Genomic DNA, 22,445 nt, shown 5'->3' with positions numbered 1-22,445 from the left:
GTAAAAAAAAAAATCATATCACACAAAGATTTGGCGGACCACCTGTAGTAACTCTGAGGACCCCCGTTTTAGTTTTTAGCCTTTTAACTATTTATTCTCTTAACCCATTTAGTCTGGGAACGCATCTGTGCCATGTTAAGATTATTTGGCTATTCAAAAAAATAGCAGATCTACAAGCTCATAGCGCTATGAGCTTGTAGATCTGCTATTTTTTGAAAACTCGTGACAATTGGTGCAAAAAAAAACATTTGCAGATCTACAAACTCATAGCGCTGCACAAAGTGACACACTATGAGCTTGTACTCTGCTATTTTTGAATAGCCAAAGTATTATACAATAATGCCTTTTTAGCTCAAATCTAAAATGACACAGATGCTTTCCCGGATGGGTTTAATAATTAGACAAAATTAGTCATTTTGCCAGATTGGATTGTTTGCTGACTGTAAACAGCATGTCTTCTGTTTGATCTGTAGATGTATTTTTAGGATTACTGAGCACATTGTGTTCATGTCCAAATAGATTATATGTAATAGGCTACTGTTTGTGCTAAGCAAAGGATCGTGTCAGCTTTAACAACAATATACTGTAGATCATTTCATGTTTTTTATCAGCATTCACCCACTGTGTTCAAATGCCCACTGAGCCCTGATACCTCACAGCCCTACATTCACAAACAGGGCCGTCAACATTCAGAGGGGAGACAACATGATGCACGGGGCATGGTGGGGGGTTGGAGGCTGACCGTTGGCATTAGGGGAGGGCCTGGCGGGAAGGGGGTAGTGTTGTTGGGACAGTGTTAGTGTCACAATGGAGCAGTGAAGGCAGACGTACATATGTGGAGCTACAACAGGATGCAGAAGGTTAACGTTGTACTGTGGCTGGTCAGTGGGGTCTCTCTGGCCCTTTTCTCACAGACGTATCTGGCTGATGGAGCCGCACTGTAAGTAGATCCACCTATAATCCCTCTTATACCAGTGGTTCGTAAACTGGGGGTCCGTGACCCTCAGGGGGGTCCCCAAATTATGTTTGGGGCGTCCCCAGATGACTTGCTTAATCTGCGACATTGTTTTCTCTACTAACCAGTGTACACAGGGTATCTACACATTGATTACCTTTGACCATTACTGCTTCAAAAGTAACGAACAAACTATTAAATACAAAAACTATTTGATCGGCTATTTTCACAATATTTATCTGTGGAACAGAGTCAAACTAAATGTAATGCCTCAGCTCCTGCGATTCCAAGTGCTTGTCAGGGTGCGGGGTCCCCAGTTCAAATACGATTATTTTGGGGGGTCCCCAGTTCTAATACGATTATTTTGGGGGGTCCCCAGTTCAAATACGATTATTTAGGGGGGTCCCCAGTTCTAATACGATTATTTTGGGGGGTCCCCAGTTCAAATATGATTATTTTGGGGGGGTCACGGCCTGAAAAGCTTGAGAACCAAAGTACTGTCAACAAGATTCAAGAGATAATTCAGCATAGATAAGGTGATTCTCTATAGGAAGACCTTTCTGAAAAGGTGAATTTTAGAATACGTTTTTATTTTCAATCAATTTAAAAGACATACGTATAGATAATCAGCTTATCTGATGTCCTCAGCTCGGGGCATTCCAGAGTCTAGGAGCTTGTACTATGATAGCCTGAGGATCACCCACAGTTGCCTGCCAGGCATTTTATATGTCATATTGCTGTCATGTAGTCTGACTGTTTTGTTTGTTTCTACTACTCTTTCTTTTATTCTTCTATTATATTTTGTAACTGGAAATCATCGTTGTACGGGAAATCATTTCACTAGCGTGGTGGTTCTTCCAGTGGTCCGTGGACCAACGGTTGGGGACCCCTTGCTGTAAAGGCATTCTGTCAGAAGCAGAGCAGAGAGTCACCGGAGGACTTTATTGATCGTGTCCACATCCTGGATTAGTCATTGAGTTCAAAGTTGAACGCATGCAAAGATGAGCAACAAGCCGTCTCCTGATACACGTGTAGCCTGAAGCCCTAAAACATAATATCTCCCCTGTCCGGGTGGGGGGCATGCACATGTTTGAGGACTATTTAAACCAGGGGTCTTCAACAGGGGGTCTGGGACCCCTAGGGGGTCCTCAGAGTTGGCCAAATATCTGTGCGATAGGATCATTGTTTTTTACATTAACCACTTGAACCCTGGCATCCCTATTCTAAGGACAACTTTAGCGAGGGGGGAAAAAGAGCAGACCAAGTACAGAGTGAAAGTTTACTAAGTATTGACGGTTTAAGTCGTTAAATGTCTGAAAATACACATTAACATGAATCCAACATCTATGAAAAGCTTTAATCTGCAACACAATTTTATGTAATATATAGTGGGGGTCCCTGCTTCATCTCTCTCTCAGTTAGGGGGTCCTTGGCCTGAAAAGGTTGAAGACCCCTGGTTTAAACAGTAATAAAATGAAAAATGAAAAAGGCCCAGAAAACTGCAACCTGGCCGCAACAACCAATATTTACAAGCAACTTTACAGGAAAAACAAGACGCATGCATTAATTCTCATTGTTTTCTCTCTGGGTCTCTGTTTAACACATTTATTGCCAGGTATTAATTAATTAATGAATTAATTCATCCGCCACTGCCAGTGGTTTTACCATTATTTTGAGTATTTTTGACGATCCACAGAACTGTTTATTTTTAACCTGGATGTAAACAAACGATGGAAAGGCGAGTCTCTCTTCTTTCCACCGGAAAACAAAACATTGTAACCGCGATCGTCCGTTCTGTAGTTATCGGCAGTTTAATATAGATCGTTTTCAGAAAATAAAACGAGATAAATGTATTTTTTTAAATCTGATGACGTCATTTCCGGGTGGATCCTTTTCTCAAAGTCAAGGCAACATTCATAGATTGGTGAAGAGCGCTGTCTAGCGTAATCACTAAAAACACCATGATGACATAATATTACGTCCTTAGTTGACAGTCAATGTGTTAAAGGACGACTTCACCGATTTTCAACCTATCTTCATATAATTGGTCTTCACTAATACTCATGATAAAATGGTACAATTTTTTTCTACTTGGTCTGTGTCTCAGGAGGGCTGTGGACGTTTCAGAAACCCGTCTACCAGTGACATCATCAATGGGGAATCCAAGCTAATAGAAACTGCAGGCTTGCTATTCCTGGAAAGTTGCAATGCAATAAAATAAGCCATTGTTCTCGTGTTAATACAAATCTAAATAAAAAATGTGAAATCTTGCTGGGATAAAAAATCATGCCTAACGATGATGTCACTGGTAGACGGGTTTCTGGACTGTCCACAGCCCTCCTATGAGACACAGACCAAGTAGAAAAAGATTGAACCATTTTATCATGAGTATTAGTGAGGACCAATTATATGAATATAGGTTGAACATCGGTGAAGTCGTCCTTTAACTAGTCTAAATGTTCTTCATCCATGTCTCTAAACCTCTCTCTCTCTCTCTCTCTCTCTCTCTCCACACCCCCTCAACCCCTTCCCTTTTTATTTTCCCCTCCCACCTTCCAGTCAGGTGATGGCTGCTCCTAACCTGCTGCGTGTGGGAACACCAGAAAACATTTTCGTGGAGTGTCAAGATTGCTCAGGTGGAGCCCAGAACATCGAAATCATCGTGAGGAACCATCCAACTAGAACCACAAGGTTGGCCTCCACAAATGTAACCATTGACAGTGGCAACAACTTCCAAGCAATCGGACACATTAAGGTACAATAGAAATGCTCTATTATTCAGTGTGCACAGCTACGTACATGGTCAATATTGTAAAATGTTGACAATGTATTTTGCAGTTTCACCTGACATTTTAATTGCCGTCTCACTTTTGGTAGAACGTTTACATTTTATGAACAAGAAAAGAGCGCTCTTCAGAGTGCAGATCTCCACCAGGCCGGGCTGTGTCAGTTGTGGGGTGCAGCCGCCAGGACACCAGGAAGCTGCGGCGGAAAATAAGTTTGTAAGACAGACGTGTTTGCATTTCTTAGCGCCCCCTATGGGCCAGAAGTGACAGTAGTTTTGTGGGTGCATTCTACAGAGACCCCTTAACATGCGATTCCAGGTTGGGTATGAGTGAACGTTGCATTCATGACATATGGCATCTTTGGTAAGTAAAAGGCCCCACCGACAAATGTAAAGGAAATTACAGGGAAACGGTACGGAGGATCAAAACCCTGTTTGACGGTCATTGTCACGTGACTCACAAGACCATTAAGTGCCTAATTTGCTGGACCACGTTGTGGCAACATATAGTGACATTTGTAAGATTTCTGGCAGCCTCCTATTTTTTTGTATTAAAATAAATATTGGTGGGTCCATGTACAGTAGTTGACACTAATTGTTGCAAAACAAGAACCCCCCCCCCCTTCTCTCTTACCCACCTGAGGACCACCCTAGCCCCGCTACATACACGCACCTTAATGGTCTGACCAAAATGAAAAGTCACTTTAAATATAATTGGGATGAGCACTTATGTATTCTCACTGTTGTAGATCCCAGCTTTGGAATTTAAAAAGGACCCCAACTTGAAGCAGTATGTGTACCTGCAAGCTCAGTTCCCTGGTCGACTGCTGGAGAAGGTGGTCATGGTCTCCTTCCAGTCTGGACACATCTTCATCCAAACGGATAAACCCATCTACAACCCTGGGACCACAGGTGAATCTAGAACCTTAGCATAATGGAAAAGTAACTGTATAAGCAGGAATATGAATTCTCCTGATCTGTTGCTGTTAATGTAACGTTTACATTGCATTTTAGGCCTAATTGTGAACAGAATTGTCAATAAATTGTTTACATGTAGGCATTTGATGAACTTCAGCTTCAATATCAGAAGCTACAGTTGAAGTTGGTGATATTTGACTGAAGGCAAATCCGTACTTAAAAATATTAATGTCAGGTTTGCAGGACAAAGGGAAGATGAGAGCTAAACAAAAAAAGGGGAATACTCCTTTATACTATCTGAAACTTGCAAAAAATAGTCCTACTTTTTAAAATGACATTTTGTTAAATGTGTTTAACCCAGGTGACCCAATCAGGTCACACTACTTGTTGAGTCAACTGTATATAATATACATCATGGCACATTGGACTAAGATGAATACTATAAAGAATACATCACATGGATGCACCTGGGACGTATCATCAGTGTTGTAGCCTGGGGTCATAGGGTGTTTCGGGTCTCGCAACATACACCCTCGCCCAGGTGACCCAGCCGGGGTTGATCAAGCCCCAACTTACGTCCCAGGTAGCTACCCACGGTCAGTCCTATAGGGAAAGATAGGGCTAATCAGTCCGCTTCTCCAGAACTACTCTGCCGGAACTCGGGGGAGGCTCTGGCACGTGGAGGGACTAGGCTCTGTGGGTGGCCTCCTGGCCGGGCTCCTCCTTCGTCTCACCAGGTCCAGGACCTGAGCGCTGTACCAGATCCTCTGCACCATCCCGATCCAAACATTTCCTTCTGGCGTGATTGTTCCTTGGGCCGATACCACTAGATTGGGCCGTCTAATGGTATTAGCTCCACTTGCGGTTTGCTTGAAAGGCCCTCCTAAAGGCCTCACCGTGGGTTTGTTGGGCTTCTTCCTCACGGAAGACACAGCCTGGGGCGCCAACCCATACTGCTCCCAGTATGCCGTCTACATTCCGGCTGTCACACGTCTCTCCGGTGGTCACCAAACTATTCCTGGTTGTCACGTAGTCTAATTCCTATGGGCCACTATAAATAGAGTCACTAACTATAAAGAATACATCACATGGATGCACCTGGGACGTATCATCAGTGTTGTAGCCTGGGGTCATAGGGTGTTTCGGGTCTCGCAACATACACCCTCGCCCAGGTGACCCAGACGGGGTTGATCAAGCCCCAACTTATGTCCCAGGTAGCTACCCACGGTCAGTCCTATAGGGAAAGACAGGGCTAATCAGTCCGCTTCTCCAGAACTACTCTGCCGGAACTCGTACCATATAACTGAGCAGGAATTATCATAATACAAAATGGATGTTATACATTATACATACAATCTGCGATAAGCTAGTTTGTTTGTTTAATTAATTAATTAATAAATTAATTAATGAATAGGATTCATACTCGTCTCTCCCGCATGAGAAGGGACACTAAAGCCAAACATCTTAACCACTAGCCTAAAGGGGAATCCTCCCCAAACATCTTAACCACTAGCCTAAAGGGGAATCCTCCTGTTACAATTTAGTCTAGGAGTAAAGGATTGCGACATAACGTTGGTGAGTGAAATGAGCTTTATTGATGCTGATCTTTTATGGTTGTTTTGCTGACAGAGTGACACAGAATTAAACAAACAAATAAGTAACACTTAACTTTAAATTATACAAACTTTGTAAAGGGACCACCGTGCAGAAATCAATAAATAAATATAAGATGCTTACCTACTCTTTGGAAACCCCTACCTAACCTAATCTCTATTAAATCAAAAGTACATCAAATCCCTAATCTAATCTAACTTCCCTAATCTAAACTGAAGAAAAAACATACAGGTACAATAAACAGGCACTGGTGTCCAACACAAAACACAACAGAGTTGTGTGCAGAAGTACTGTTAACACTTATCTTTTACTCAATGCTACTTAAGCAAGTTCATTCACAGCAGGGTGCTCTCTAGCAGGGTGATACATATAACAACCCTGAGGGGTTACCAAACTTTCGGTCCCCAGAGTATTGACTTATTGTTACGTTCAGTAGGACAGCATGTAACCGCACTGATCGCATGTTACGCACTGCCAATGTGCACAGCTGTTGACAGCTCTTTTATAATGACAGCGTCCTCTTGATTGGTCCAATCTCTGATGGATGTCACCTCCTCCTCAGCCAGGTCTCCTCCCACATCCACATAGGCCCTGAGCTGACAAGCAGGAGTCAGTGTGACTGCCATTTATAGTATTACATACAATAAGAAACATAAAGAAAGTAACCCTCGGATGTAACACCCCCACCCTCAAAATCAAACATAGTTTGAACAAAAATATCATTTACCAGGCCCGTGACAGGGCATCGGCCAACACATTATCTGCGCCCTTTTTGTGTCTTATTTCCAAATTATAATCTTGAATAAGGATTGCCCACCTCATGAGCCGTTGGTTGTGGTTACGCATGCGCTGCAAGAATACCAAGGGGTTGTGATCGGTGTAGCAGACCACTGGCAACGGGCTGGACCCCACATACACCTCGAAGAATTGCAGCGCAAGTAACACAGCCAACGCCTCCTTTTCAATGGTTGCATACTTCACCTGATGCTTGTTGAACTTTCGGGAGAAGTAGCAAACTGGATGATCAATCTTATTCGCGTCCTCCTGTAGCAGCACCACTCCAGCTTCCACAGCGCTGGCATCCACCTCCAAGGTGAAGGGATGTGAGAAGTCTGGAGCAGCCAATACAGGGGCACTGCACAGAAGGGTTTTGATAGTTTGAAACGCATGTTGACACTCAGGGGACCAGATAAATGATTTTGTCGGGCTTAACAGACTAGTAAGGGGATGAGCGACAGTCGAAACGTTTTTGCAAAAACCCCTATAGTACCCGGCCATTCCAAGATATCGGCGTAACTCACGTCGGGTTATGGGAGCGGGGTAGGCAACAATAGCGGCAACCTTAGCCTCTATAGGCCGTACCTGACCCTGTCCCACCTGTCTCCCCAGATACGTGACTGTAGCCTTGCCAAACTCACATTTGGCTAAGTTCAACGTCAGTGAAGCCTTAGCTAGATGATCAAATACAATGTGAAGTAGCTTCATGTGCTCCGCCCAATCCGCGGAATACACAATCAAATCATCCAAATACGCATTACAGTTAGGCACCCCTTCCAACACAATATTGACCAGACGCTGGAAAGTAGCGGGTGCGTTACACATGCCGAATGTCATCACATCGTATTGTACAAAATGATCAGATGTTACAAAAGCAGAGATTTCAGAGGCCCTTTTCGTCAAAGGCACCTGCCAGTAACCTTTAAGCAAATCTAACTTGGTCACAAATGCAGCAGATCCTAAATTATCCACACAGTCCTCCATTCTAGGTAAGGGATAAGAATCCTGCACTGTCACAGCGTTTACCTTCCTGTAGTCTGTACAAAATCTAGGGCTACCGTCTGATTTAACCTGCAGAAGACAGGGAGAGCTCCATGGACTTGAACTTGACCTGGCTAACTCATGAGTGAGAAGATACTCTACCTCTTTTTTCATGAGCGCTCGCTTTGTGGGGTTGACGCGGTACGCGTGCTGTTTAATAGGCCTGGCGTGCCCCACATCAATGTCATGCTCAAGCACGGTAGTGCGAGTTGGAACGCCTCCAAATAATACAGGATAATCGGTAACCAACCTAATTATGTCCTGCTGGTGATCAGGAAGTAAATGACTGAGATGTTCGGGCAATTGGTTCAACATCTCTGAATTACACAGACGGGCATGTTGGGCTGGAGACGCGCGCAACACTAACCCATCGTCCTCTGGAGCCTGGGAGTCAGTAGACTCACCCTGGAGCTCAATGGACCCCGTAGAGGAGGATATTTGCTCAGACACCATTAATCCTACCTCTCTGACATGGAATGCTTTTAGCATGTTCACGTGGCAAACTCGACTTTTACGTCGTCTATCTGGGGTACCAATCACATAATCTGTTTTACCAAGCTTTTCCAAAATCACATATGGACCTGAAAATCTGGCTGACAGAGCGGAGCCAGGAATAGGCAGCAGCACTAAAACCTGGTCACCTGGACTGAAAGAACGCTCTACGGCGGTTTTATCATAACGCTCCTTCATGACTGCTTGAGAGCTACTCAAATATTCCCTAGCAAGGGAACATGCCTTGTTAAGACGCTCTCGGAACTTCTTCACAAAATCCAAAACATTAGTTTCGGGAGACACACCAGTGGCCATAAACTGATCTTTGAGGACCTTGAGAGGGCCGCGAACCGTGTGTCCAAAAACTAGCTCGGCTGGACTAAAACCCAGCGACTCTTGTACTGCGTCTCGCGCAGCAAACAAGACAAATGGGATTCCCTCATCCCAACCCCTTCCTGACTCTAAACAGTATTTGCGTAACATGGATTTGAGTGTTTGGTGCCATCGTTCCAGCGCACCTTGGGACTCGGGGTGATATGCGCTGGACACGATGTGCTGAATGGACAAAGTCTCCATCACTTGCTCAAACAGTTTAGATAAGAAATTAGTTCCTTGATCTGTCTGGACCACTTTCGGAAAACCCCAAGTAGCAAAAAACTTTGTCAGAGCCTTTATCACAGAAGTAGAAGTGATTTTACGCAGAGGAATTGCCTCGGGAAATCTGGTTGCTGTACACATAATAGTCAAGAGATATTGGTTACCTGATTTTGTACGAGGCAGGGGACCCACACAATCCACAATAACCCGCTCAAATGGTTCCCCAATGGCTGGAATCGGACAGAGCGGCGCAGCAGGAATCGTCTGGTTTGGTTTCCCTGTCAGCTGACAGGTAGGGCATGTGCGACAATACTGTGCCACATCTTGCTTTAGCCCAGGCCAAAAGAAATGCTTGAGGATTCGGGAATACGTTTTTGTAATCCCCAAATGCCCAGCCCAATTATGATCATGAGCTAACGAAAGAACCTGCTGTCGGTATGCAGTTGGGACCACAATTTGGACCACTGCGCTCCAGTCAGATTCCTCGGAACCAAGAGGACACCATTTGCGCATCAGCAACTCCCCTTCACAAAAATAACCCCTGGTTTTGGTTTTCACATCCTCCATACTCAGTAAAGCATCAAAACTCTTTTCCAACGTGTGATCACCTCGTTGTGCCTTAATTAGGCTTTCCTTGGTGACTGGTAGGATTAACTGATCCTTCCCAATACCAGTTACCTTCCCCCCCTTTTTGTTAACACTCGATCGCTGTGCCAACGCTTTAGGAGCGGTAGGCAACACTTTGTCACCCGCAAGTGCGCGAATAACAATGGAATCGGAAAAATCTGAATCCTTACCTACTTTTCGTGATTGTGCACGAGTGATCACACACGCTGGAAACGCGTCAGGGAACTTGACAGACAGATTGTCCTGTTTAACAATTTCCAACACAGGCTTCTCCACCACCTCTATCACAGGATACACTTTACCTCCTGCAATATCATTGCCCATGACAAATGAAATCCCCTCAATTGGCAACTCATCTCGCACTGCTACTTTAAAGTACCCCGTCACCAGAGCAGATTGCACATACACTGTATGCAAGGGCGCAGAAATATATCCCATCTCCACCCCCCTAATCACTGCGCTCGACCCGCAGGCCGTTTGGTCACCTAACGGTAACACTCCTGAAAGTATCACGCTCTGCTGAGCTCCTGTATCTCTCAAAATGCGAACTGTTTGTCGCTCAGTAGTGTCCTGTGACACGGACACCACCCCATCGAACACAAATGGATCATAACATGGATCTGGACCAGGGCGGAAACACACAGATGGACCTTTAAAACTTTCCTCAGTTTTAATAAGACCCATACCCTTAGACCCATTCTGACCTTGCCTCTGCTGTCTCTTTAAACAATTGGCAATTAAATGACCCACTTTCTTGCAATAATGACATACCCTCTCGTCACTTGGCTTGGAGCCAGACTGCTCAGACGGACGCTGAGCGGATGCGTAATTACGCGCGTATCCAAATTTTCGAGGTGAGCTGGGGCTCACTGAAGACTGATTGAATACACTTTTGTGGGTCAATACAAATTCATCGGCAAGAATGGCAGCTTCGGAAATAGAAGACACTTTATGTTCGTTTAAATACACAGTTACTCTCTCTGGCATACACCTTTTGAATTCCTCCACCAGCATTAATGCACGTAGCTCTTCCCAATTCGCTACTTTGCTGGCAGTACACCAGCGATCAAAGAGAGTCTCTTTCTCCCTGGCAAATTCACCAAAGGTCTGTTTGGAGCCCTTTGAATAATCTCTAAATTTTTGCCTGTATGCCTCTGGAACTAGTTCATAAGCCCTCAAGATAGTAACTTTGACTTTATCGTACAGCATACTGTCTGGCACAGAGAGTGTGGCGATCACTTCTTGCGCTTTGCTATGCAATTTACTTTGTAGTAAAATGGACCACATGTCTTTTGGCCAACGGAGGGCAGTAGCCACTCGCTCAAATGCACCAAAATATGAATCTACTTCGGACTCACGGAAGGGGGGAACTAATGCAATTTGCCTTGCTAGATCGTGAGGGACTATACCTGTTCGACTGGGACTGGGTGTGGGTATGGTGGTTGCAGCAGTGGCACCTGGTATTCCTGGAGCGGCGGCCTTTCTTTGCTCCGCTTCCAACTCCAGTTGGCGTACCCGGACTTCTTTGTCCGCCTCAATTCTCTTGAGGTCGAGCTGAAAAGCTCTTTCATTTGCTTTCTCCCGCACCGCATCCTCCCTCTCTCTCACTTTCTCCCGCTCATCCTTTGCCAGCCGTGCTAGGCGCACTTTGAGTCGGGAGCGAGTCAAGGAGGATTTGGCACTGTCTGATGAGTCAGAGGAGGAATGCGAATCTAGGCCCGGTGTTGAGGCGTCAGGAGGCGGCTTTATTTTTGCCGTAGCTCCCTCTTCGGACACCACCCCATCATTCCCTCTGCCACATTGCCCCCCCCCTGCTCTGAAGTTGCCCCAGTTTCTTTTTCCACCACCACTTTCGCTGGCACCACCAACACCCCCATGTCTACCAGCTTTGTAAACAGTATGTCCTTAATCTTACTTTTTATGTCCCCTGCCTTCACCGTGATCCTATAGTGCGTCGCTAATTCTAATAAATCGTCCTTTCTACAGAAATCGAATACTCCTAATGAAGGATCGGCCACAAAGGCATTTAAATCGAAAGACGCCATTCTGCTCTGATTAACCCACAAAAAAAACGCTCTAACAGAAAAAATCAAAATCTCAAAACCTCAAATTCATCCACCAACAGTGACGAGCCCCCATTTATGTTACAATCCCTTTAGTCTAGGAGTAAAGGATTGCGACATAACGTTGGTGAGTGAAATGAGCTTTATTGATGCTGATCTTTTATGGTTGTTTTGCTGACAGAGTGACACAGAATTAAACAAACAAATAAGTAACACTTAACTTTAAATTATACAAACTTTGTACCACCGTGCAGAAATCAATAAATAAATATAAGATGCTTACCTACTCTTTGGAAACCCCTACCTAACCTAATCTCTATTAAATCAAAAGTACATCAAATCCCTAATCTAATCTAACTTCCCTAATCTAAACTGAAGAAAAAACATACAGGTACAATAAACAGGCACTGGTGTCCAACACAAAACACAACAGAGTTGTGTGCAGAAGTACTGTTAACACTTATCTTTTACTCAATGCTACTTAAGCAAGTTCATTCACAGCAGGGTGCTCTCTAGCAGGGTGATACATATAACAACCCTGAGGGGTTACCAAATTTTCGGTCCCCAGAGTATTGACTTATTGTTACGTTCAGTAGGACAGCATGTAACCGCACTGATCGCATGTTACACACTGCCAATGTGCACAGCTGTTGACAGCTCTTTTATAATGACAGCGTCCTCTTGATTGGTCCAATCTCTGATGGATGTCACCTCCTCCTCAGCCAGGTCTCCTCCCACATCCACATAGGCCCTGAGCTGACAAGCAGGAGTCAGTGGGACTGCCATTTATAGTATTACATACAATAAGAAACATAAAGAAAGTAACCCTCGGATGTAACACCTCCCCAAACATCTTAACCACTAGCCTAAAGGGGAATCCCCCCAAACATCTTAACCACTAGCCTAAAGGGAATCCCCCCAAACATCTTAACCACTAGCCTAAAGGGGAATCCCCCCAAACATCTTAACCACTAGCCTAAAGGGGAATCCCCCCAAACATCTTAACCACTAGCCTAAAGGGAATCCCCCCCCCAAACATCTTAACCACTAGCCTAAAGGGAATCCCCCCAAACATCTTAACCACTAGCCTAAAGGGGAATCCCCCCAAACATCTTAACCACTAGCCTAAAGGGAATCCCCCCAAACATCTTAACCACTAGCCTAAAGGGGAATCCCCCCCAAACATCTTAACCACTAGCCCAAACATCTTAACCACTAGCCTAAAGGGAATCCCCCCCAAACATCTTAACCACTAGCCAACATGCCAGATAACCTTAACAGTTTCTATGCTAGATTTGACAGACTGAATGGAGACACCCCCTCAAAATCTCCCCACAGCCCTGGGGAGACGGCACTTCAGGTGACACACACACAGGTCCTGCGAGCGTTTGGGCAGGTCAACCCAAGAAAGGCAGCTGGTCCTGATGGAGTGTCACCAAGAGTCCTGAAGGCCTGTGCTGGGCAGTTGGCAGGGGTGTACACGGACATTTTTAACAGCTCCCTTGCACAGGAAATAGTCCCCCGGCCTTTCAAATCTTCTGTCATAATACCAGTCCCTAAAAAAGCCAATACAAGCACAATGAATGATTTCAGACCAGTGGCACTGACTTCAGTGGCAATGAAGTGCATGGAAAAGCTGGTTCTTCAGTCTATGAACAATGTTATTCCGGACTCATTAGACCCCCTACAGTTTGCCTACCGCAAAAATAGATCTGTGGATGATGCGGTGGCACTGGCACTTCATTCTACATTGGAACATTTGGAGAAAAGCAAAACATATGCACGTATGCTCTTTTTGGATTACAGCTCGGCTTTCAACACAATTAAGCCTATGAAGCTAACTGTGAAACTGGCAAACCTCGGTGTACCTACACCCACCTGCAACTGGATATTGGACTTTCTGATAGATAGGCCACAGGTGGTGAGGATGGGAAATAAGACCTCAGCCCAGCTCATGGTTAGCACTGGAACTCCTCAGGGCTGCTGCCTAAGTCCCAAACTCTACTCCTTGTACACACATGACTGCGTTTCCACCCATAAGAGTAACATCATAATAAAATATGCCGATGACACAACCATCCTGGGCCTTATTAGAGGAGGAAACGAGTCAGGGTACAGGGAACAGGTGAACAACATCATCAGCTACGGAGAGGACAATGACCTTGTCCTCAATGTGGACAAAACGAAGGAAGTAATTCTGGACTTTAGGAGGGGACCTCCCACACTGCGACCCCTCACCATCAAGGGGACAGAGGTGGAGCAGGCAGACAGCTTTAAGTTCCTCGGCCTTCATGTGTCAAAAAATCTGACCTGGAAGGAAAACACTGTTGCTATAGTGAAAAAAGCCCAGCAGCGGCTGTACTTCATTAGGATGCTGAAGAAGGCTGGACTCAGTCACCGGCCCCTCACTCTGGCCTACAGAGGACTCGTTGAAAGCATCCTCACCAGCGGTATCACGGTGTGGTATGGAAACACTACCCAAGCTGAGAGGAAATCGCTCCAACGAGTCATCAAAACCGCCGAGAGGATTATTGGAGTAGATCTCCCTGCCATGGACACAATCTACACACAGCGCTGTAGGAGGAGAGCACAGAGCATCCTTGAGGATCAACATCATCCTGCTCACCCTCTGTTCGTGTGGAGGGACTCAGGACACAACCTGAGACACCACAGACCAGAGAGCATCTCCACCCACACAACACGCTTTTTTAACAGCTTTTTTCCTGCCACTGTGCGCTTAGTAGCCGAGGACATTAGGGACGGTAGTCAATATGACAGATGAACTGAATCCGAGCAGATGAACTAAATTAGGACAGATCGTGATAAGACGAATTGCACCACTATTTGCACTGTTTTTTTTTTTTTTTTACTATGACGGGCTTATTTATTATATTTGATATTGTCTTTGGTGAGTGTGGTAGGATATTATGTAGGATTGTAGGATGTACTGTATGTTCTCTCTGTACTTTCTGTCTTCTTTTTTAAAATGCTGACCCTGGGAGCTGAGCTCCAAAATTTCCTATGCACTTGTGCAAATGGCAAATAAAGTCTATTCTATTCTAAAGGGAATCCCCCCAAACATCTTAACCACTAGCCCAAACATCTTAACCACTAGCCCAAACATCTTAACCACTAGCCTAAAGGGAATCCCCCCAAACATCTTAACCACTAGCCTATAGGGGAATCCCCCCCAAACATCTTAACCACTAGCCTAAAGGGAATCCCCCCCCCCCCCCCCCCGGGTGATATTAGGCCTTTGGTCATCAGGCAGAGGCTCTGAGCCACTACTGCTACATGAACAAATACTTCTTTACTTAATTCAATAAATAAATACACGTTTGATTGTTCACTGAAATAGTAGCTTTCTTGTGCACGCACACAAACAATCATATCTCTCTCTCTCTCTCTCTCTCTCTCTCTCTCTCTCTCTCTCTCTCTCTCTCTCTCTCTCTTCATTCAGTTTATTACAGGATGTTTGCTGTGAACCCCAGCATGGAGCCCCTTGGGACGCGTAGTGATTACGGGTGGATTAATGTCGAGCTTGTGGTACAGTATTTACATAAACCCATTAAAGCCTGAGACCGATTCTACGAATGTCTTCTGAATAGAAAAATAAAACAAATATATAAAGGTTTCATTAAAAAAAAAAATGATGTCAAGGATGCCCAGAATGATATGTATTAGGCCGCGGACCCCCATCTCAAATATATATTGTTCCAGGGACCCCGAGAAGCAAAGATTTGAGTTTACAAATGTTGACTTTAAAAAATATATATACAGTACTAGAGTTTCGGGGGGCTACGCCCCCCTCAACCCCAGCCGCGCACGGGGCCCAGCGTGGGCGCGTGTATATTGGGGTACCCAAATCGCTGGAGTAAAACTGTGGAAAAGTAAAAAAAAAAAAAAAAGAAATTTGAAAAAAATAGATTTTTGATGTTTGAGGGGGACCCCCGCGGACCCCCTGCTGGTCGACGGACCCCCTGTGGAGTGTTGGGACGCGCGGGGACCCCCCTGGAACATGGCGGACCCCTTCGGTGTTTTTTTTTTTTTCATGAAGGTGGTTGCTTGTTTCTGCTGTTTTTAGAGAACCTGGCATGCCAACCTGAACCTGGCAACCCTGATGTTTACCCTTAGCAGATGCCGTAACGGTGCGCGCTGTAGTTGTTTGCCACGCTCGCGCAAATGAAACACTAAACGGAGAAGCTTATTATTGTGAGGTTGAGCGTGAATGTATTAGCATTGTAGTCACCTGAATTGAGCGTGGAAGCAGAAGACACGGTGAAGGGGAGGTGAAGGAGGCGGCGAGGCGCTGCTGTTGTTTTATTCTGGCAACGGAGAGAGCTGCGGAGTTTCAATGGCGGCCGTTCGTGTTGTTTCGGCGAAACCCGTCGCCGTTCGGTGTCGCTGGTGCGCACGGTAAACGGTAAGAAAGTGATTCACCTTCCGTTTTGTCCGAAATGTGGTGAGTGTAATAAATTATGTTGCGACGTGGAAACTGTGGAGTGAGCAATGACGGGTGCCCTACGCCACCCGTAAATTGTGAAAGTCGGCCGTGGCTAGTATGGTGGCGACATGTGCTCTGGCGGCTTTGTGTTTACTCGATTACAGAGCTGTGGCTATAGCGTCAGCGGCGCGCGGAAGTAACTTGTCGTTTATATAATTAGATATATTCAAAGATTTGCACACATTTTCACGATTTTTTCAAAAATAGCAGATCTACAAGTTTGTAGCGCGACACTCTGGACTGGCCTATAGGACAAATTGTCATTGGAAAGAATCAATTGACGCCATCTCTTGTGTCCATCGATGACTGTGACTGTGCTCAACAGGCCTACGTTTAAGCATCAATTCATCATAAAAGGATTTAACATAGTGCATGCAGAGAGACTCTCAAGAACAGATTCCGAGCTGCTTACTGCATCTGTCGGGAGCACCATTCAGAACGTGTGAACGTTGACCTACAAGTGGGCTGGCCTAAGATCAGGATGTAAGCCACGCTTTACCCAATCAATGTAGTGGGCGGGATTTACATCTGTACGTTCGCTTTCTAATGTGTTCCCACTGGAAACAAACCTTAACTCATTTAACAATGGCGTCTTCGGAGCCAACAACACCACGGAAAGTTAGTAACATTTTAACTTGTTCTTCCATTATAGAAACAAGTGCATGGCTTATAACTACAGATGTGCCATTTCAAAACTTCAAATGTCCTGCCATCGCCAAGACAGTACATTTTCAGGGGATTCCCAGGGCAATAAGAGGGACAAAGAAGGGCATTTAAAATGCTGAATTATTTTGATGATCACTGCTTTTATGATGCTAATTAATTTGAGCAACTGGTCAAGGACCTCTTCAAATCACCTTTCGCCTCATAATGAGTCTGACACCTTCTTCAACACACATTCTTTTGTTCTCATGTATATGGATGTCTGTTGAAGGGAAAAACGGGGGTGTGTAGTGACAACTTCTTTTCAGGGGCAAAACAGTGCATTTTTAAGGGCAGAAAAGGGAGGAAAAAATGCATTTTCAGGGCACTTTCAGGGAAAGAACAGTAACGTGTGAAGTTTTGAAGTGGCACATCTGTAAAACGATCCATGTTCCGTGGGAGAAATGTTGTTAGTGTTCCGTGGGAGAAAAGATTGGTGGTCTATGCCCAGCTCGATGCTTGAAAACAGAAACGTGCTCTGAAAGACACATCAACAGGTTTTCATGCGTGTCAGCCCTTTATACGACCCAATTGTCATTACATACATAATATTATATAGTCGTAAAGATATGACATAGCTAGGGCGCTCGGGTGGCGCAATGGTAAAGTCCCTGCCCACCACCACGGAGGTTGTGGGTTCGAATTCACTGGAGTGCATCCGGCTTTGTCGGGGTCTATGAGAACATAATTGGCTCGTGTTTGGGGGAGGGTGATATTTTTCACTGCATGTATTTCTACGGGCAGGGGGTTGGCACCTGTCAGCGGGTTGTGTTGGGAGGGAGGAGTAGGATGAAGGCCCTACGTCCTCCCGGTAAGGGCTCCTCACTGGCAGGTGAGTCAGTAAATTAAATTATAAAATTATAGTAAAAAAAAAAAAAAGAGCTGACATAGCTGCATGACTGTGCCTTTTTTCACGGCATGGCCATGGCACTGCATTGCTCTGTCTGTCTGTCTGTCTGTCTGTCTGTCTGTCTGTCTGTCTGTCTGTCTGTCTGTCGGGGGCAAATCTAAACTGAAATCAAACACCAAACTGAAAAACTATAGCTGCTGTCAGCCCAGCAACATGCTTTGTCAGCAGTGAATTACCCTGTAATGGTCGTTCACTAATACTATTGTTTTTATTGATCAGAATCCAGATGGCATTGTTCTGCCATTGCACTCTGGCAGTCCTAGATCAGGGATCTACTCCGGGTCTTACCACCTCCCAGGACTTCACAGGTGCTTTTATTGTCTTCTACCTGTCCTGTTGAAAAGTGCAATCATTGACATAATCGTTGCTATTGGGCAGAAACCTTTTATCTCCATAGTTCCACTTTTTCTAGACATTGAAAGAATCATTTCACCCCATTGTTTCCATAATAATAATAATATCTAAAATGTATATACCACCCTTTAGAGTACCCAAGACGCTTTAAGTGGGGGCAAGAGAAAACAACAAATAAAATAGTTTGCTGGGGAAAGCTTTATTGAAGAGGTGGGTTTTGAGGGTGGTTTTGAAAGATTGGAGGGTGGGGGCATCTCTGGGAGTTTTGGGGAGTGCATTCCACAGGGTTGAGGGCAGCGAAAGCAAAAGCTCTGTCGCCCCAGGTACGGTACTTGGTCTTGGGGACCTCAAGAAGGTTTGTGTCACCAGACCTGAGGGAGCGGGAGGGGACATGAGGTTCGTTTGAGGAGATCAAAGAGGTAGGAAGTGGGGGCGCCAGATTGCTCAGTGGCTTGTAGGTGTTTAGTAGTATTTTGAATCCATCCATCCATCTCTTGTGTTCATCGATGACTGTGGCTTTGGTCAACATGCTTACATTTAAAGGTATAGGGTAAGTGATTTACTTTGGTTAAAATAAGTGTTAAATAGCTCTATATTCTGATAGTACTCATTGCTATAGAGTGTTTGTTCAGTAAAAGGAGTCTCCCATCCAGGCTCTTGTCATCTCCCGCCTGGACTACTGCAACTCCCTCCTGGCTGGAGCTCCGGCATCTGCCATCAGACCTCTGGAGCTTGTTCAGAAAGCTGCGGCTCGTCTGGTGTTCAACCGCCCCAAGTTCTCTCACACAACTATCCTTCTCCGTTCTCTGCACTGGCTCCCCGTAGCGGCTCGCATTCAGTTTAAAACCCTGGTGCTAGCCTATAGGGCAGTGAAAGGAACAGCTCCTTCTTACCTCCGGGTTTTGGTCAATGCCCACACCCCTGCCCGACCACTCCGGTCTGCCACCTCGGGGCGACTGACTCCCTCGCCACTCAACGGTCCTTCTGGTCGATCGACACGGTCACGACTTTTTTCTGTTCTGGCCCCACAGTGGTGGAATGAACTTCCCACTGATGTCAGGACAGCAGAGTCACTGCCCATCTTTCGCCGCAGGCTGAAAACCCACCTCTTCAGGAAACACTACCCTTCCTCTTTGCCTGGCCTACTTGTTGTTAACTAGTTGTAGGAACTATTGTTGTATTGTTGTATTGGATCTATTAGCTCGTGCTCATTTGATTTGGCTATTTTATCTATGTGTTTATGAAAGTAGATAGCTGATATATTGCACTTTTACCTTAGCGCTAGGTATACTCTTGGTTGCTTGTTTTTACAGGAAATGCACTTAAGACCTCTGGTGATTAGTAGTTTCGTTCCCTACCTATGTTGAATGCACTTATTGTAAGTCGCTTTGGATAAAAGCGTCTGCTAAATGACTGTAATGTAATGTAATGTCTCTCCAGCGCTTTATTGACCAGAAAATGCATTTTCAGTGCTCTCTCCTGATCGGCTTAAATGTTGTCACCTTCCTGAAAATGTATTTATATTGTGTTTACTAAAGAGCTGGAGAGACCCCTGTGACCGAACAAACGCTCTGTAGCAATGATTACTATCACAATATAGTACTTTAACCTTAAAGACAAAATAAATAATAATAATACCAAAAAATAACACTTTCCCTACCTTTAAAGGGCAAGACCACTTTGGTAGAGGTTTGGGTTGTGTATTTACCTTGCCATGATGTAACTCCAAAGGTGGGCAAGAAATCAAAAATAATTGCTCCATTGATTAGACATGGATAATTCAAAATATGCTCCTCATTGACTTACATTGTAAGGTAAAACAGCTCTCAAAGTCACTATTTTAGCACAAAAACAAACGCAAACAAAGTTGATTCAGACAATATAGAACATCACCAAACCCAGTACTGTTTTTTTTTAAATAAAAATGTCAACTTCCTGTTGATTTTGCCATTTTTAATAAGTAGAAAACCCGGACTGGATCGGCGGATCCGGATCCAGATCTCCAAATAGTAAAATCAACAGGAAGTTGACATTTTTATTAAAAAATAAAACAGTACTGGGTTTGGTGATGCTCTATATTGTCTGAATCAACTTTGTTTGGGTTCATTTACATGTTAAAAGAGTGACTTTGAGAGCTGTTTTACCGTACAATGTAAGTCAATGAGGAGCATATTTTGAATTATCAATTTCTAATCAATGGAGCAATTTTTTAAAATTTCTTGCCCACCTTTGGAGTTACATCATGGCAAGGTAACTACACAACCCAAACCTCTACCAAAGTGGTCTTACCCTTTAAGCATCAATTCATTGTGTGTGTGTGTGTGTGTGTGTGTGTGTGTGTGTGTGTGTGTGTGTGTGTGTGTGTGTGTGTGTGTGTGTGTGTGTGTGTGTGTGTGTGTGTGTGTGTGTGTGTGTGTGTGTGTGTGTGGTAGTATTAGTAGTGTTGGAGTGTGGAAGGTGGTCGCCAGGTTCAGCAGTATCCCACAGCAGAGCTACTCAGCTGAGTTTGAGGTCAATGAATACGGTAAGCAATGTATCTAAATATATTCAAACATGTGAGTTCATACAGCACAAAGTAACATGGAAGAAGTATTGACACGTTTTACTTACGTAGAAGTATCAATACCAACAATGTAGAAATAATCTGTTAAAAGTAAAAGTCTGGTGTACAAAAGTCCAAAAATCCACACAAAGTGCATTTCCCATCCCTGTCCCTAGTGCTGCCTAGTTTTGAAGTTAAACTGTACCCTGAGAGAAGCTTCTTCTACGTGAACAACGACCAGCTACGCGTCGACATCAGAGCTAGGTACGTGAAGGTCTTTACGTCAGTGTATCCCAAACAATGGGCCGGGACTGAGTAGATATGTTTAGTTTTTTTGCATTTCCATTATTTTTTCTTATTATTTCAAAAGATGAAAAATTTGGAGACTTTTTTTACGTAACTTAAAGACGGGGTGCTGTGATTTTCAGTGACCCCCCCCCTAAAATATAATCATCAGGTATTATGGTTATACTAGGAGGAAGATTTTTTTCAAAAAAGTGTACAAAAATTGTTAAAATTATGCTTGTATGTGGACACGCCTCCAGTTCATTAAGTATACCTGATTCTCACCTTAGCACCTCCTCCACCACCTTAGCACCACCCACCTGTCCTAGTCCCTCCTCCTCCTCATGCCCACACCTGTTGTGTTATGATAATGAGGGGGGGGGGGTATGTTTTTACTATGTCACTAAAGCGCTTTTTCTCTATTGGCACGTTTGACCCTCAAGGTTTCAGCCTCCAGGTAGAAACTCAAAATAGTCAGAGAAGACATAAAACACCATAAAAACACCACCAAGGGGCTTAATGAAGTTCTATCAACCTCATAGACACATGAAAAAAACAGAAAAAGTGCAAAACCATGGCACCGCCTCTTTAAAGAACAATTTCCCCCGATGTTTTTCTAACCTTTAATATGATATTATGATATACTAGGGTGTTCCTAGTGGTACAGTAGAAACAAATCATAACTCCATCCTGAATCGACCGCAGCTAAAAATACGAGCCTAGATGCGCTACTGTAGATCGCATATTTTAGTTGTTTTTTTTATTTTCTTTGGTGAGATCTAACGTAACTATGGACTAAATATCATCCACAATGTTTTTGCCGTAGTCTTTGCAAAGTGACGTAGATGACGTCATGCTTGAAATCTAGTCCATAGCTACGTTAGATCTCACAAACAAAAAAAAAAAAAGCTATTAAAATATGCGATCTAGCGCAAGTCCCATAATCTCAGGTTTTTAGCTGTGGTCGATTCAGAATGGAGTCATGATATTTTTGTACTGTATCACTCGTCCTAGGATATCATAATATCATGATAAAGGTAAGAAAAACGTCGGCCGATATTCTCCTTTAAGGCCAAACCGCACCAACGCAACTAGTCGCAACCCCTTGCTACAAAACAGTTTTAAGGCCAGTCCACAATGCAACTTGCAACTGCCATTGGGGATAATGGTTGCAAGGACTTGTATGTTGCAAGGACTTGCAATGGTGTGGGCTGGCCTTAAGAGAACGTTAAAACATTTTTTCATAAAGAGAATGTCAAAAATGTGTTGCTAGTTTCAG

General features: G+C 44.3%; 1 protein-coding gene across 1 annotated transcript in view; it reads left to right on the top strand.

Annotated features, from left to right (window-relative positions):
- Window positions 1–833: 833 nt before the first annotated feature.
- Window positions 834–22,445, top strand: part of LOC311055984 (complement C3-like) — a gene marked incomplete at both ends in the record, with an annotated part of 63,953 nt that continues 42,341 nt past the window's right edge. Inside the window, 8 exons of the mRNA XM_084072303.1 lie at window positions 834–940; window positions 3,515–3,710; window positions 4,490–4,652; window positions 7,323–7,365; window positions 13,676–14,600; window positions 18,205–18,293; window positions 20,772–20,863; window positions 21,058–21,145. Of these exons, the coding sequence (XP_083928429.1) occupies window positions 834–940; window positions 3,515–3,710; window positions 4,490–4,652; window positions 7,323–7,365; window positions 13,676–14,600; window positions 18,205–18,293; window positions 20,772–20,863; window positions 21,058–21,145 (1,703 nt within the window). The remainder of the gene's footprint in view (window positions 941–3,514; window positions 3,711–4,489; window positions 4,653–7,322; window positions 7,366–13,675; window positions 14,601–18,204; window positions 18,294–20,771; window positions 20,864–21,057; window positions 21,146–22,445) is intronic.

This window comes from Gymnoscopelus microlampas (assembly GCF_963454915.1).
Source record: "Gymnoscopelus microlampas genome assembly, chromosome: 2".
NCBI classification, from domain to species: domain Eukaryota; kingdom Metazoa; phylum Chordata; class Actinopteri; order Myctophiformes; family Myctophidae; genus Gymnoscopelus; species Gymnoscopelus microlampas.
This window is presented reverse-complemented; position numbering and strand designations above follow the sequence as displayed.